The 12008-nt window shown below is 34.9% G+C and overlaps 1 protein-coding gene across 1 annotated transcript in view; it reads right to left on the bottom strand.

The window, feature by feature from the left end:
- Positions 1–6407: 6407 nt before the first annotated feature.
- LOC142334650 (rho GTPase-activating protein 45-like) overlaps positions 6408–12008 on the bottom strand; it is a 75630-nt gene continuing 70029 nt past the window's right edge. Inside the window, exons 14-15 of the mRNA XM_075382855.1 lie at positions 7293–7544; positions 6408–7034 (exon numbers count right to left, since the gene is read on the bottom strand). Coding sequence (XP_075238970.1) covers positions 6633–7034; positions 7293–7544 — 654 coding nt within the window. The 3' untranslated portion in view covers positions 6408–6632. The remainder of the gene's footprint in view (positions 7035–7292; positions 7545–12008) is intronic.

Here is a 12008-nt window from a genome sequence, read left to right on the forward strand (position 1 = left end):
CTCAATGTCCATGAAGCCATTATTATTTTTTGTGAGCTGCATTGTTATTCTACAGGTATTTTTGAAGAAATAATTTTACACATAACATCAGCTCTATATTTTGGAAATTGACTTACGTCATTGAACGTTGGCCTTTTATTGAGAGTTCTCATAGTTTGTTCTATTCTACAGAAGTTAGTGGATACTTTTAACAAGAGTAAATTTCAAGGTGAAAAGTGAATTTCAAGAATTTGTGAATTTCAGCTCCTACACTGCAAACCCTCTCCCAACCCCCGAAACTGCCACGTTTTTCCATTTAACCTTTCTCTACGCCACATACCCACATCTACAAAACTAAACGAAAGCATAATAATATAAAAATACTGAATTACTCTAAACTTGGTTTCACCAAGCTCATCAGGTCCGCCCTAACATTTTGATTTGCACTCAAAATTCTTCTTAACTAAGTCAAATAAATGTTCGCTGGCTTCTCTTTTGACTTTGGGAGGACTTGAATATTGACTATAGTTGGGAAAAGAATTGAGAGACATCAGACTGTTGTAGCCTGTATCTCTGTAAAAAAATTAAATCGGCAACGCTGGTGGGAACATTGTTTTCGGTATAATTTTTTCTTGTTACATCGTGTTTTGGGATGCTCATTTCTCATTTCCTATAATTGCTTTGCCCGCATTGGAAGTTTAGTTGTCACTATTTGGTTTATAATCGCAAGATCCATTAAGACAAGTTGATATGAGATGTTGAGTACTGATTGGAGACAACAGTCATTTTCTTTATTAATAAAACGATTGATTGTGCGTATCTATTTTAGACACTCTCTCTAAAGTTTTTGCATTTGCCTGATTGTAGTTTCATTTGCATACCAAACATTTGATACATGAAAACATGAGTGATAATATTTAACTGTTGACTAAGTTGAATTTTGCTTGAGATTTTTGTTTCACTTGAAATTGATTTTTTAATATGTGCAAGTCTTCTTTTTTTGTAGAACAAAACTCAAGTGTTTTGAATCGTTTTTTTGAAACTCCAGGTCTGTGAAGTGTCTTTCCTTTGAGATTGGTTTTTTTTGGTGGGAGGAAACAAAATTTGCTTGGGTTGATTTCGTTTTTTAAACAAATGCACGCTTTCATAGTTGAAGTTTAATAGTTTTTTCAGTAAATGTTTCTAGTTGAATTTTTTGTCCACAATGCTGATGATTTTTGTGCCACTTGCGTATAAAAAGGCCTCAATGAGAAATGTTTTGGGTAGATAAATTTTAAATAAAGAAAAAATGGAAATCTTGCAAGAATTGACATTCGAGGCTCACCTTTGAAGGTTTGCCGCAAGTGGGATTTTTCCCAAATTAATAAAATTTGCTGATGTCTATCATTTAATTATCACAACAAACTGCAAAAGTGTTATCAAACCCAATTTGGTATAATTTAAAAGATGAAAAAAACTGATGGTATCAAATGTTTTTTGCTATGTGAGCTACACTGAAGGCATCCAAAAATTTCACAAAATTAATTGTTTTTTTTACATCTGTGTTGAAGAGATGATGAATAGAAAAGATACCGTCTCACGTAATACTCTAACTATCTGTTTTTCCAGAATTTTTCTTACGTTGGCTTGGTTATATTATTTTTTTGTGATTTCATAGTTTTTTTTGGATCAGGCAACGGATAAGTTCAACCCACAGAAAGATGATGACTCATTCATTTTAACACGGTTAAAATTACTGTTTTACTGCAATTTTCAATACGAAAAATGGAACTAAAATTTCGCATTTCAGCCACTGGATTGCTAAAAAGAGAGTTTATCTAGATAAAATTGCAAACATGGGTAGTTGTCAGGGCCAAAATTTAAACAAAAAAGAAGATGATTGTGCAAATTTCCCAAAATTCGATGATTTACATTCTTCCTACTTCCCAATTTACTTATAAACATTTTTCTCTGCACCACAGCTGAGAGCAAACAGTGTCTTGTTGCGTTTCAAATAATTCAAAAACTTAAACGATCTTATTAAACTTTTATGTCAATTATTGTAATATATAAAAAAAATTCATATGAAGACTGCAATTCGTTTTATAGAATTTGTTCACTGCAGCAATGAAGCGGGTTAAATATCAGTTCAACTGTTGAAATTCAATTTTTTATAATCTATTGCTGTTTCTGGCTTCAGGATTTATTCAAAACGTTTGATATAAATGCGCTTTAAAAAATAGTTTCTTACAGTTCTAGCTCTTTTTTGAAATGCAACAGAACATCCTTTTGACGTAAACAGGCCCTTCCTATCACATATTTACAGTCTGAACGCAAACATAATAACTTTGAAAATACAGCGATTAAAATATAGCCATTTAACAAAGATAAGGTCTCAGTCAATGCATTACTGTTAGTATATCTTTTAAATAGTCCTTATAAAGTTTTTCTTTCAGTTCATCCATATGTGTTTGATTTGCACTCAAAATTCTTCTAAACTAAGTCAAATAAATGTTCTCTGATTTCTCTTTTGATTTTGGGAGGACTTGAATATTGACTATAGTTGGGAAAAGAATTGCCAGACATCAGACTGTTGTAGCCTGTATCTCTGTAAAAAAATTATATCGGCAACGCTGGTGGGAACATTGTTTTCGGTATAACTTTTTCTTGTTACATCGTGTTTTGGGATGCTCATTTCTCATTTCCTTTAATTGCTTTGCCCGCATTGGAAGTTTATTTGTCACTATTTGATTTAGAATCAAAAGATCCATTAAGACAAGTTGATATGAGATGTTGAGTACTGGTTGGAGACAACAGTCATTTTCTTTATTAATAAAACAATTGATTTTGCCTATCTATTTTAATGATCTTTCTCTGAAGTTTTTGCATTTGCCTGAGTGTAGTCTCATTTGCTTACCAAACATCTGATCCATGAAAACATGAGTGATAATATTTAACTGTTGACTAAGTTGAATTTTGCTTGAGATTTTTGTTTCACTTGAAATTGATTTTTTAATATGTGCAAGTCTTCTTTTTTGTAGAACAAAACTCAAGTGTTTTGAATCGTTTTTTTGAAACTCCAGGTCTTTGAAGTGTCTTTCCTTTGAGATTGTTTTTTTGGTGGGAGGTAACAAAATTTGCTTTGGTTGATTTCGTTTTTTAAACAAATGCACGCTTTCATAGTTGAAGTTTAACATTTTTTCATTGCTCCTAACAATAGTTTTTTCAGTAAATTTTTTTGGTTGAATTTTATTGTCCACAGTGCTGATGATTTTTGTGCCATTTGCGTATAAAATGCCCTCAATGAGAAATGTTTTGGGTAGATAAATTATAAATTAAGAAAAAAAGAAACTTTGCAAGAATTGACATTCGAGGCACACCACTGATAGTTTGCCGAAACCGAAAGTGGGATTTTTTCCGAATTAATAGAATTTGCTGATGTCTATCATTTAAATATCACAAAAAACTGCAAAAGTGATATCAAACCCAATTTGGTATAATTTAAGAGATGAAAAAAAATTGATGGTATCAAGGGCTTTTTAGTATGTGAGATACACTGTGAAAAGCATTCGAAAATTTCACAAAATTAATTGTTTTTTACATCTGTGTTGAACAGAAGATGAATAGAAAAGATACTGTCTTGCGTAATGGTCCAACTATCTGTTTTTCCAGAATTTTTCTTACGTTGGTTTGGTTAAATTATTTTTTTTTGATTTCATAGTTTTTTTAGATAAGGCAACGGATAACTTCAACCCACAGAAAGTTAATGACTCATTCATTTTAAGGCAGACGAAAATACTGTTTTTTTTGCATTTTTCAATACAAAAAATGGAAATAAAAGTTCGCTTTTCAGCCACTGGATTGCTAAAATGAGCTTTTATCTAGATAAAATTGCAAACATGAGCAGTTGGCAGGGCCACAATTTAAACAAAAAAAATGATTGTGCAAATTTCCCAAAATTCGCTGATTTATATAATTGCTACTTCCCAAATTACCTATAAACATTTTTCTCTGCACCACAGCTGAGAGCAAACAGTGTCTTGTTGCGTTTCAAATAATTCAAAAACTTAAACGATCTTATTAAACTTTTATGTCAATTATTGTAATATATAAAAAAAATTCATATGAAGACTGCAATTCGTTTTATAGAATTTGTTCACTGCAGCAATGAAGCGTGTTAAATATCAGTTCAACTGTTGAAATTCAATTTTTTATAATCTATTGCTGTTTCTGGCTTCAGGATTTATTCAAAACGTTTGATATAAATGCGCTTTAAAAAATAGTTTCTTACAGTTCTAGCTCTTTTTTGAAATGCAACAGAACATCCTTTTGACGTAAACAGGCCATTCCTATCACATATTTACAGTCTGAACGCAAACATAATAACTTTGAAAATACAGCGATTAAAATATAGCAATTTAACAAAGATAAGGTCTCAGTCAATGCATTACTGTTAGTATATCTTTTAAAAAGTCCTTATAAAATTTTTCTTTCAGTTCATCCATATGTGTTTGATTTGCACTCAAAATTCTTCTTAACTAAGTCAAATAAATGTTCTCTGACTTCTCTTTTGATTTTGGGAGGACTTGAATATTGACTATAGTTGGGAAAAGAATTGCCAGACATCAGACTGTTGTAGCCTGTATCTCTGTAAAAAAATTATATCGGCAACGCTGGTGGGAACATTGTTTTCGGTATAACTTTTTCTTGTTACATCGTGTTTTGGGATGCTCATTTCTCATTTCCTTTAATTGCTTTGCCCGCATTGGAAGTTTATTTGTCACTATTTGGTTTAGAATCAAAAGATCCATTAAGACAAGTTGATATGAGATGTTGAGTACTGATTGATTGAACTCTATCGTTCTGTTATAGATTCTCATAGAAAGGATGACAACAAAGGCCAAGCAAATTTGCGAAAGTGGCCAACGAACAGGTCAAAACAGCGCTTTTTTGATAAATTCTTTCATTTAATGCAAAACTCATTGGATATCACGTTTGCATAATTTTTTTGTGATATATGCTAAATACTTTTTGTATTGGACAAGCAACCTAATAGTTGCTCGCAACGTAATAGTTGCAACGTAAAAATTTTTGAATAGTTTTTCAAGCCGTCATGTTATTTTAAATGTTCTGATTTTTTTGAACATCTCCTGAACTGAGACAGCAGTGTTTGGTTGCTGTCGTGTTCTTCGAGAATGAGAAAAAAATTACTGAAATATTTCTAAAACTCTTGACTTCTCCCAATTAAGGTCCAGGTCAAGATTTCAAGTCAAATTTTAGTAATCGAAAAAACTAGCGAATTGGTGGCTCATAACTGCAGCTTTTGATATAATTTTATTTTAAGCTTCTTCATGTTTCTCTTTATATACCAACTAAAAAACTTTCATTAGTAAATTGACTCGAAAATTCTTTTTATCTACTTTCATTAGTAAATTGACTCGAAAATTCTTTTTATATACCAACTAAAAAACTTTCATTAGTAAATTGACTCGATAATAATTTTATTAGATCATTCTATTGCGTTGAAAAACGAAATCAAGATGTGAAGAAATTTGAGGGCTCATTAAAGCCCTTCTATAATTATTATATCTGCATTTATTGACCTAGAATTTGCAAAGTTTTTTATTCCGCGCTAATTTATCCAGCAACCACAAGCTGCCAAATGCTTGCATTCATAGGAGAATTTTGCTTTATTATTTAAAAACCTTAGAAAGTGGGGTATTGAAGTACATACTTCATCTTTGGGCGCCCTCATTGGCAAAGTTTTAAATATTTTTTTATCTGGTACCACTAAAATAATTGTTTTTAGAAATAGAAATATCCACACGACTTACACACCTTTATTTCTGGGACTGATGTTGGATTTTATGGACAATAGTAATAATACCCGGTCACTTTCTCTCACTTTATGTTAATATTTTTCACATTAAAAATTGATTAGTTAACCATGAACAGCAACAACAAAAAAACATGAATTCTTCATCAGTTGCACCGATAGTGTAACCGATTATCATGATATAAAATTTCAGACAATTCTGCAACTGGCCTGAAAAATTAGTCATGTGGCCAAATGTGGTCTTGATCTGCAGTAATTTTGGGAGGCACTTCCATGGAATTAATCATTGATTGGGCTTTCTTTCTGCCGAATTGCCGCGCTGTTTGTGTAGTTAATTTTATTATGGTCAAGAGCCTTAAGTTGGTACGAAATGTCGGTAAGCGTGGATAAATGTGATCAAATGGGAATAACGCTTCAAAGATAGTCAAAGATAAAATTGACGGATAATTACATTTTTTAAAAACTTTACTGTAACTGTTTTCCACAAGCGCTTACAATTCTAGTAGTAAAACTTGGGTCGAGAAAAACGTTTAAACCTTCTGAGTAAATTAATTGGCTATAAATATACGTCTTGTTTAATCTGGTTTGTTGTTGCTCAAGAAACGAATAAAACTTTTTGATGAAAATAACAACTAAATTGGGAAAATACAATGAGTAGGAAATAAACTTAGTGATTTTTTCACATGATTTGATGAGTTTCGGAGCGTCCACAGACAAAGAAAATATTGAACATTATAGCTAGACATCTTATATCTAAACAAACTTACTACTTGATCAATGAATTACTGACTATTCGGTAGCCGTTAATTATGACGTTGTGATAGATTTTGGGAGAAATTTAGCTTAGTTCATAATTCGACGAAGTTTTGCTCATTTGTGCTGACTTTTGCGCACTTTGCAGTAATGTGTACTGTTGATGTTGTTGTCGTGAAGAACTCGGGGTCGATTGGTCGTCCGGTGCAGGCGCTGGAGTTCGACTTCGACTCGTTGACGGGGAATCGTCGATGGGTGGAAAATGCTCAGTGGATGACGCCGAGTGCATCTCGCTGGACAGATCCGATGCTCGTTTCAGTGCCGCTAAAGTTGTGACTTGCAAGGGATCCAGCTCCACATACTGTCCATTACCTCCTTCTGAACTCACGTGACTGGCCCGGTTCGATTCCGGCAAAGTGTTGCTTGCAATTGAAGAACTGGCTGTGCTTTTGGAGAAAGAGCTCGTGAAAGCTTCGTTCTCGAACACCTATTTCATAACATCTTCATTACGGTATTGTATTTTCAAAACTGCTTAAAAAATGCTTAAAGTTTGCATTTTAAACCACGCATTTAAAACTGACCCAATGAGAAAGCGCGAACTAGACTCCATGAGACGTAAAACTTAGAAGTTTACAATTCTATCATGTCTGCTGTGGTATGGTCCAATCATGAATCTTGTGGGCAATAACTGAGAGTCTGTTATGGAAAAGAACCATTAATACAAATGCCAGTAATTAGCAGATACCTGTTCATAGTTGTCTATCATGTAGGCCATGACAGTTTTGAGCAGGTCAGTGTGGTCCTTGCTGGCCTCGGCAGTAATCTGGAAACTGCTGGAAGAAACGACTGTCTCCGATTTGGTCTTCCGGATGAGATTGGGTCCAAACACTACACCCAAATTGTGCGAGTTCATGTTATTGTTTGCAGAAAAGGACACCACTTTTGTCAAGTGCAGCATCAGGATCTTAGTCGCCCGTCTGTTTGCTTCTCCTATAGACTAAAACACCCTCTTTTGATTGTCAACGTCTTTTCTTGGCAAACCTATCCACGCAATGATAGTCATGTATGGAGGGAGTATTGGTTCAGATATTCAAAATTAACGTGTATGGTTGGAAATAAATCCCCATTTTAAATTTGAATTTTGGTCGTGCTAATTTATTCGGCTGTAATAGTTTTATATCAAATCCCACGAGTGGTTAAGGCATGGCGCAGCTCGTTAAAAGTCGAGTGGGGGGTCATTGACATGGGGGTTTATTTCCTATTTAAAATTAAGTATGAATTTTTTCCGTGGTTTTTTCCGAAACCGGGTTTTCTCGGCAGAAATGTCAACATCTTGAGCAAAATTTTAAGGAGAACATGTGGCTACATCTGGTTGTATTGGATAGGGTTGCCAAGATGGTCCATCTCCGGGAAAGCCACTGAACTGAACCTAGTTGTTCCGACCCACTTTAGTGGGGGAGGAACTATACACTCAAATGGGTTTTTTTGTTCAGTCAAATTTGGCCGATCGATATAATCATCGTAGAGAGTTGTGAGTGGTATCATTAAAAAGCCCGTCCAGCGTAGAATATGGAATTAAAAAGATTTTTTCAATTTTTGCTTTTTCATAGGGAGTTATCGAGGTTTAAAGTTTTGCGAATATGTGACGTAATTCAGCTGTTTTTATTCAAATTTTCGGTAATTTTGACCTAATTTTCGTCAATTTTGCTAAACTTCGTTCAAATTTTTTATTGTAGTGTCATTAATTTTATCCCTAAAGACAGAGATGGGTTGCTGAATTCTTCGAACCAAATTTTTTGGCTAGAATTTTTGCTTAATTTGTCAAAATTCGACTTTTTTTTGTGAACAAATTTGCTTTTTTAGCCCAATCATTTTAAATTTGCTGGGAGTAGATACCTTAAAACTGCTTCCGTATCCTTTTTAATTAACAAGCGAACTAGTTCTATACCCGCTGGCTTTGAGAGTCTTCTGGAATTATTATTTCGCCAGTTTTTTACAAATTAAAACTCGATAATTAAAAAAATGCAATTTTATTTTTGACAACCTGAAAAACTTTTTTGAAAAGTTGATCTGTTTCGCAACCACTTGAACAAATGAGTATTTTGTTAGATTGCGCAGTAACATCTAGGCTGATCTTTATCTCGTCCTGTTTCCTAACAAGAAAAGTTTCTAGATTTTAATGGGGCGCGACTTTTTTTCAAAATATTTCCTCAAAAGATGAAGAGGTTTTATGTAAACTTTTTTTACTTACAAGAAATTCAGCAGGGCTTAATGAATGATAGATACTATTTTAAAAAACAAGGAGGAGCGGGATTATGGTACGGTTTCAGTATAAGCGCATGGTTTTAGTGGTTCTGACAAATTGTTATCGTAAAAAATTTTTAGTTTTTTTCTTGACTTTTGCTTTCGTTTGTTATATTTTTGTAGTCCAACAGCTTATTCACTCCATTCTAAGATCCATTTATTTTTTAGGAGTACTAAATGAATCTAGTTTCATTTATGTATACAGATGCATCAGATCATAATCGTTCCTGAATCAAATTTCGCTAAGAACTCTTCCCGATTTAGCTGCTACATCTAAAACTAATAACTATTATGACAAGTCCATCATCATCCTCGCCCAATCATTAAAAGAGTCTAATTGGTATAATTTTTTAGTTAATTTTGTCACACATTTGTCGAGCTGGTTTCAAATTTTGTATCTTCATACATTTGTGATATACATATCCTATATTAGTTCAATTTCGCAAATCTCTTCTTTGATTCAAATTGCTTAGGTGATTCGTGATACATAAAAGAATTCTCGATTTTTTGGTACACAGGTACCAACATTACCATAATCTGACCAACTGCTAATTTATTTTTCCATTGCCGATTTCAATTAATAGTTCTAGTTCAATTTGCCCTCCAACCATAATTTGTTTATGTCTGTGATGTTTCTATTCATACTTGTTCATTCGTTAAAACTTTCCATATTGAACTCTGTTCATACTTTTGTTCATACCATGATGTAAAATTTTAAATTTTTCATAACCATTTCGTGCTGTTTGTCTAATTATCAGTCTGATGCTAAATTATTCAGTAGGATCCCAAAACACCTCTGGTAACCGATCCTTTTTTGAGAAAAAGCCTCATCAGAACAACGACTGCGCGGGAAAAAGCGGCGCACACAAGAAAAACTTGTAATAGCAGTCAAGTAAAACTTGTAATAGCTTGGCCATAGAAGTCATCAATCTAGACGCCCCACTCAACCCAAAGCCAGATGCAGTAACTCTACCACCTGAGCCTCATTACAGAGGTAACCAAAAGCGTGTGTCCCTATTGTATCTGATTATTGGCACCAAGAGTAGACGCATTTCAAAACGCAATGAACCACACGCGATGACAAATGAAATGTCGACAATCGAATTGTGGACCATAATGGAAGGAAGCACCATTTGTGACAACCCGCAACGTCACTTTTGATAGGTATCCATCGTTTTAACAAAAGCAGAAAAAGGTGATAGCGTAAAGCAATTTTACAGTACTCTCAAACAATTAGCGGAAAATTTTAGCTTCGCAGACTGTGAGGAAACATTCATACGATTTATATTCATCACAAACATGTCGGATATTGATATACAACGCCAACGGCTCCGCGAAACAGTTAAGCAAAAGAAAGCACTCCAAACGGCATTAAATATGGAAATGGGAAAATTGAACCAAGTCAGGATAAACAGCACTACTCAAGAACAATAAACAGCGTTCAAAACACTGGGTGGTTATTACCCCGAGAATCGCAACCCCGCACGCAATCAAGGATGCATACTTCGATGTCATAAACAGTATACACCCCGGAAGCAGAATACATGAACCGTCATCTTCTGTCCAAAACTTTCAAATGCGCACCCTGTATAAATATAGGTAAAAAATTAAACGTATAATTCCCTCTACAAAATGCCTTTCTATTAAAGCGTGCAGGGAAGTGAACGAGGAGATAAAGATTGATTTTGGAGGCCATATCTACCGTGAAAGAATTCAAGAAATACTTTTTTTAGCCTGCATAGACCACTTCTCTAAACTTCTTTAAGCAAAAGTATGTGGACCTGCTACTGCTAATAGCACACAAAGTTTCTACAGAACTGAATTTTAATGCACGGTGTACCGCGCTGCGTTAGCTTAGACCAAACTCGACGTCAAGTGGGCAAGCAAACCGGCATTTTTTGCGAACATCAAAATATTGGAAAAATATTGCAGCGTCACTCAGTGACTACAGAGCTATAGGCCTAAATGAGAGCCTAATACAAAGTATCAAACATAAGCTCGGACGCATCAAAGATGCAGCTTAATCTAATTTCAATATAAAAAGCTCAATGAACGCAATATTTTTATAACTACGCATTTGCAAACAGAAAATAATAAAAATCTCTCTAGACCAGGCACATTTCGAAAAACTCCCAAAAACGCTGCTGAACAATAAAAGCTCTGAAACTAACATCTGTAAGCTGTCTTGTGAAAATCTTATTACTAATTATTTAGACCAAGACACTGTGGACTGGACACAGCTAATCAGGGCAAAAAAATTGGGACGACCCAGAAAGAAGTGACACAGAGATCGAGACGAGCAAGACCAACAACATCAAAGAAGCGACAGATAGAAAAGTCAGCGATCCGCAGGGCCAATCACGTCTTGCTCGCATAGAGGGAGAGGGCGACCGACTTCAAGAACAAAAGAATCGGTACAATTAATTCTAGCCAAGAATATACCAGAATACACCTTCGTAATCAACCTGGCAAAATGAAGTTGACAATCAGGAAATCACATATGGCTAAATTCTGTCTTAAGCCAGAAAGGACACGCCGTTAAGGATCTACGGGGATCGGAGGCCAAAAACGCCAACCGGCAGAGTAAGAGAGGATAAAATGACTAAGCACGCTTGGGAGTTGAGACAAAAGTAGAGGGAGACAAGAAAATAAACAGGTGCAATCACTCCGATGACACAAGTAAAAACTCTCCAGTAAAATCAGACATATCGAGCGCCCTGCGAATACTTCTGCCTATTAAGCCACTACCTTCTCCAACACCTTCGCCTCAATAATAACGAAGAGCCCCAATACCCCGGAATACCAAATAACAATTGTCCGGCAGAGCCGAGATGAAGTAAACGCTCGAGAAAAGAGCCGGAGACAGACGGGTCAACGGTCTCATGCACTACTATAATAGCCGTCCGGATGAAAAATGAGCTAAGCAACAACAATCTACCCAATTTACACAGAGCAGAACATCTGCCCTTGAGCCAGTCACCACGCGAACGACGATTGCAGATAATATTCAATCACTCGTGGATCGAAACTCCCCTCAAGACAGTCAATTTGAAATAGCTATAGTCTCACTGCAAATATTCCCGGCGGAGCAAACTTACATTTCCCCAAAGATAAGCGCACAAACGCTAACTGCTCTAGAAACGGAAATGCACTCAAA

This window comes from Convolutriloba macropyga, chromosome 2 (genome assembly GCF_964194025.1).
Source record: "Convolutriloba macropyga chromosome 2, txConMacr16.3, whole genome shotgun sequence".
In the NCBI taxonomy this organism is placed as follows: domain Eukaryota; kingdom Metazoa; phylum Xenacoelomorpha; order Acoela; family Convolutidae; genus Convolutriloba; species Convolutriloba macropyga.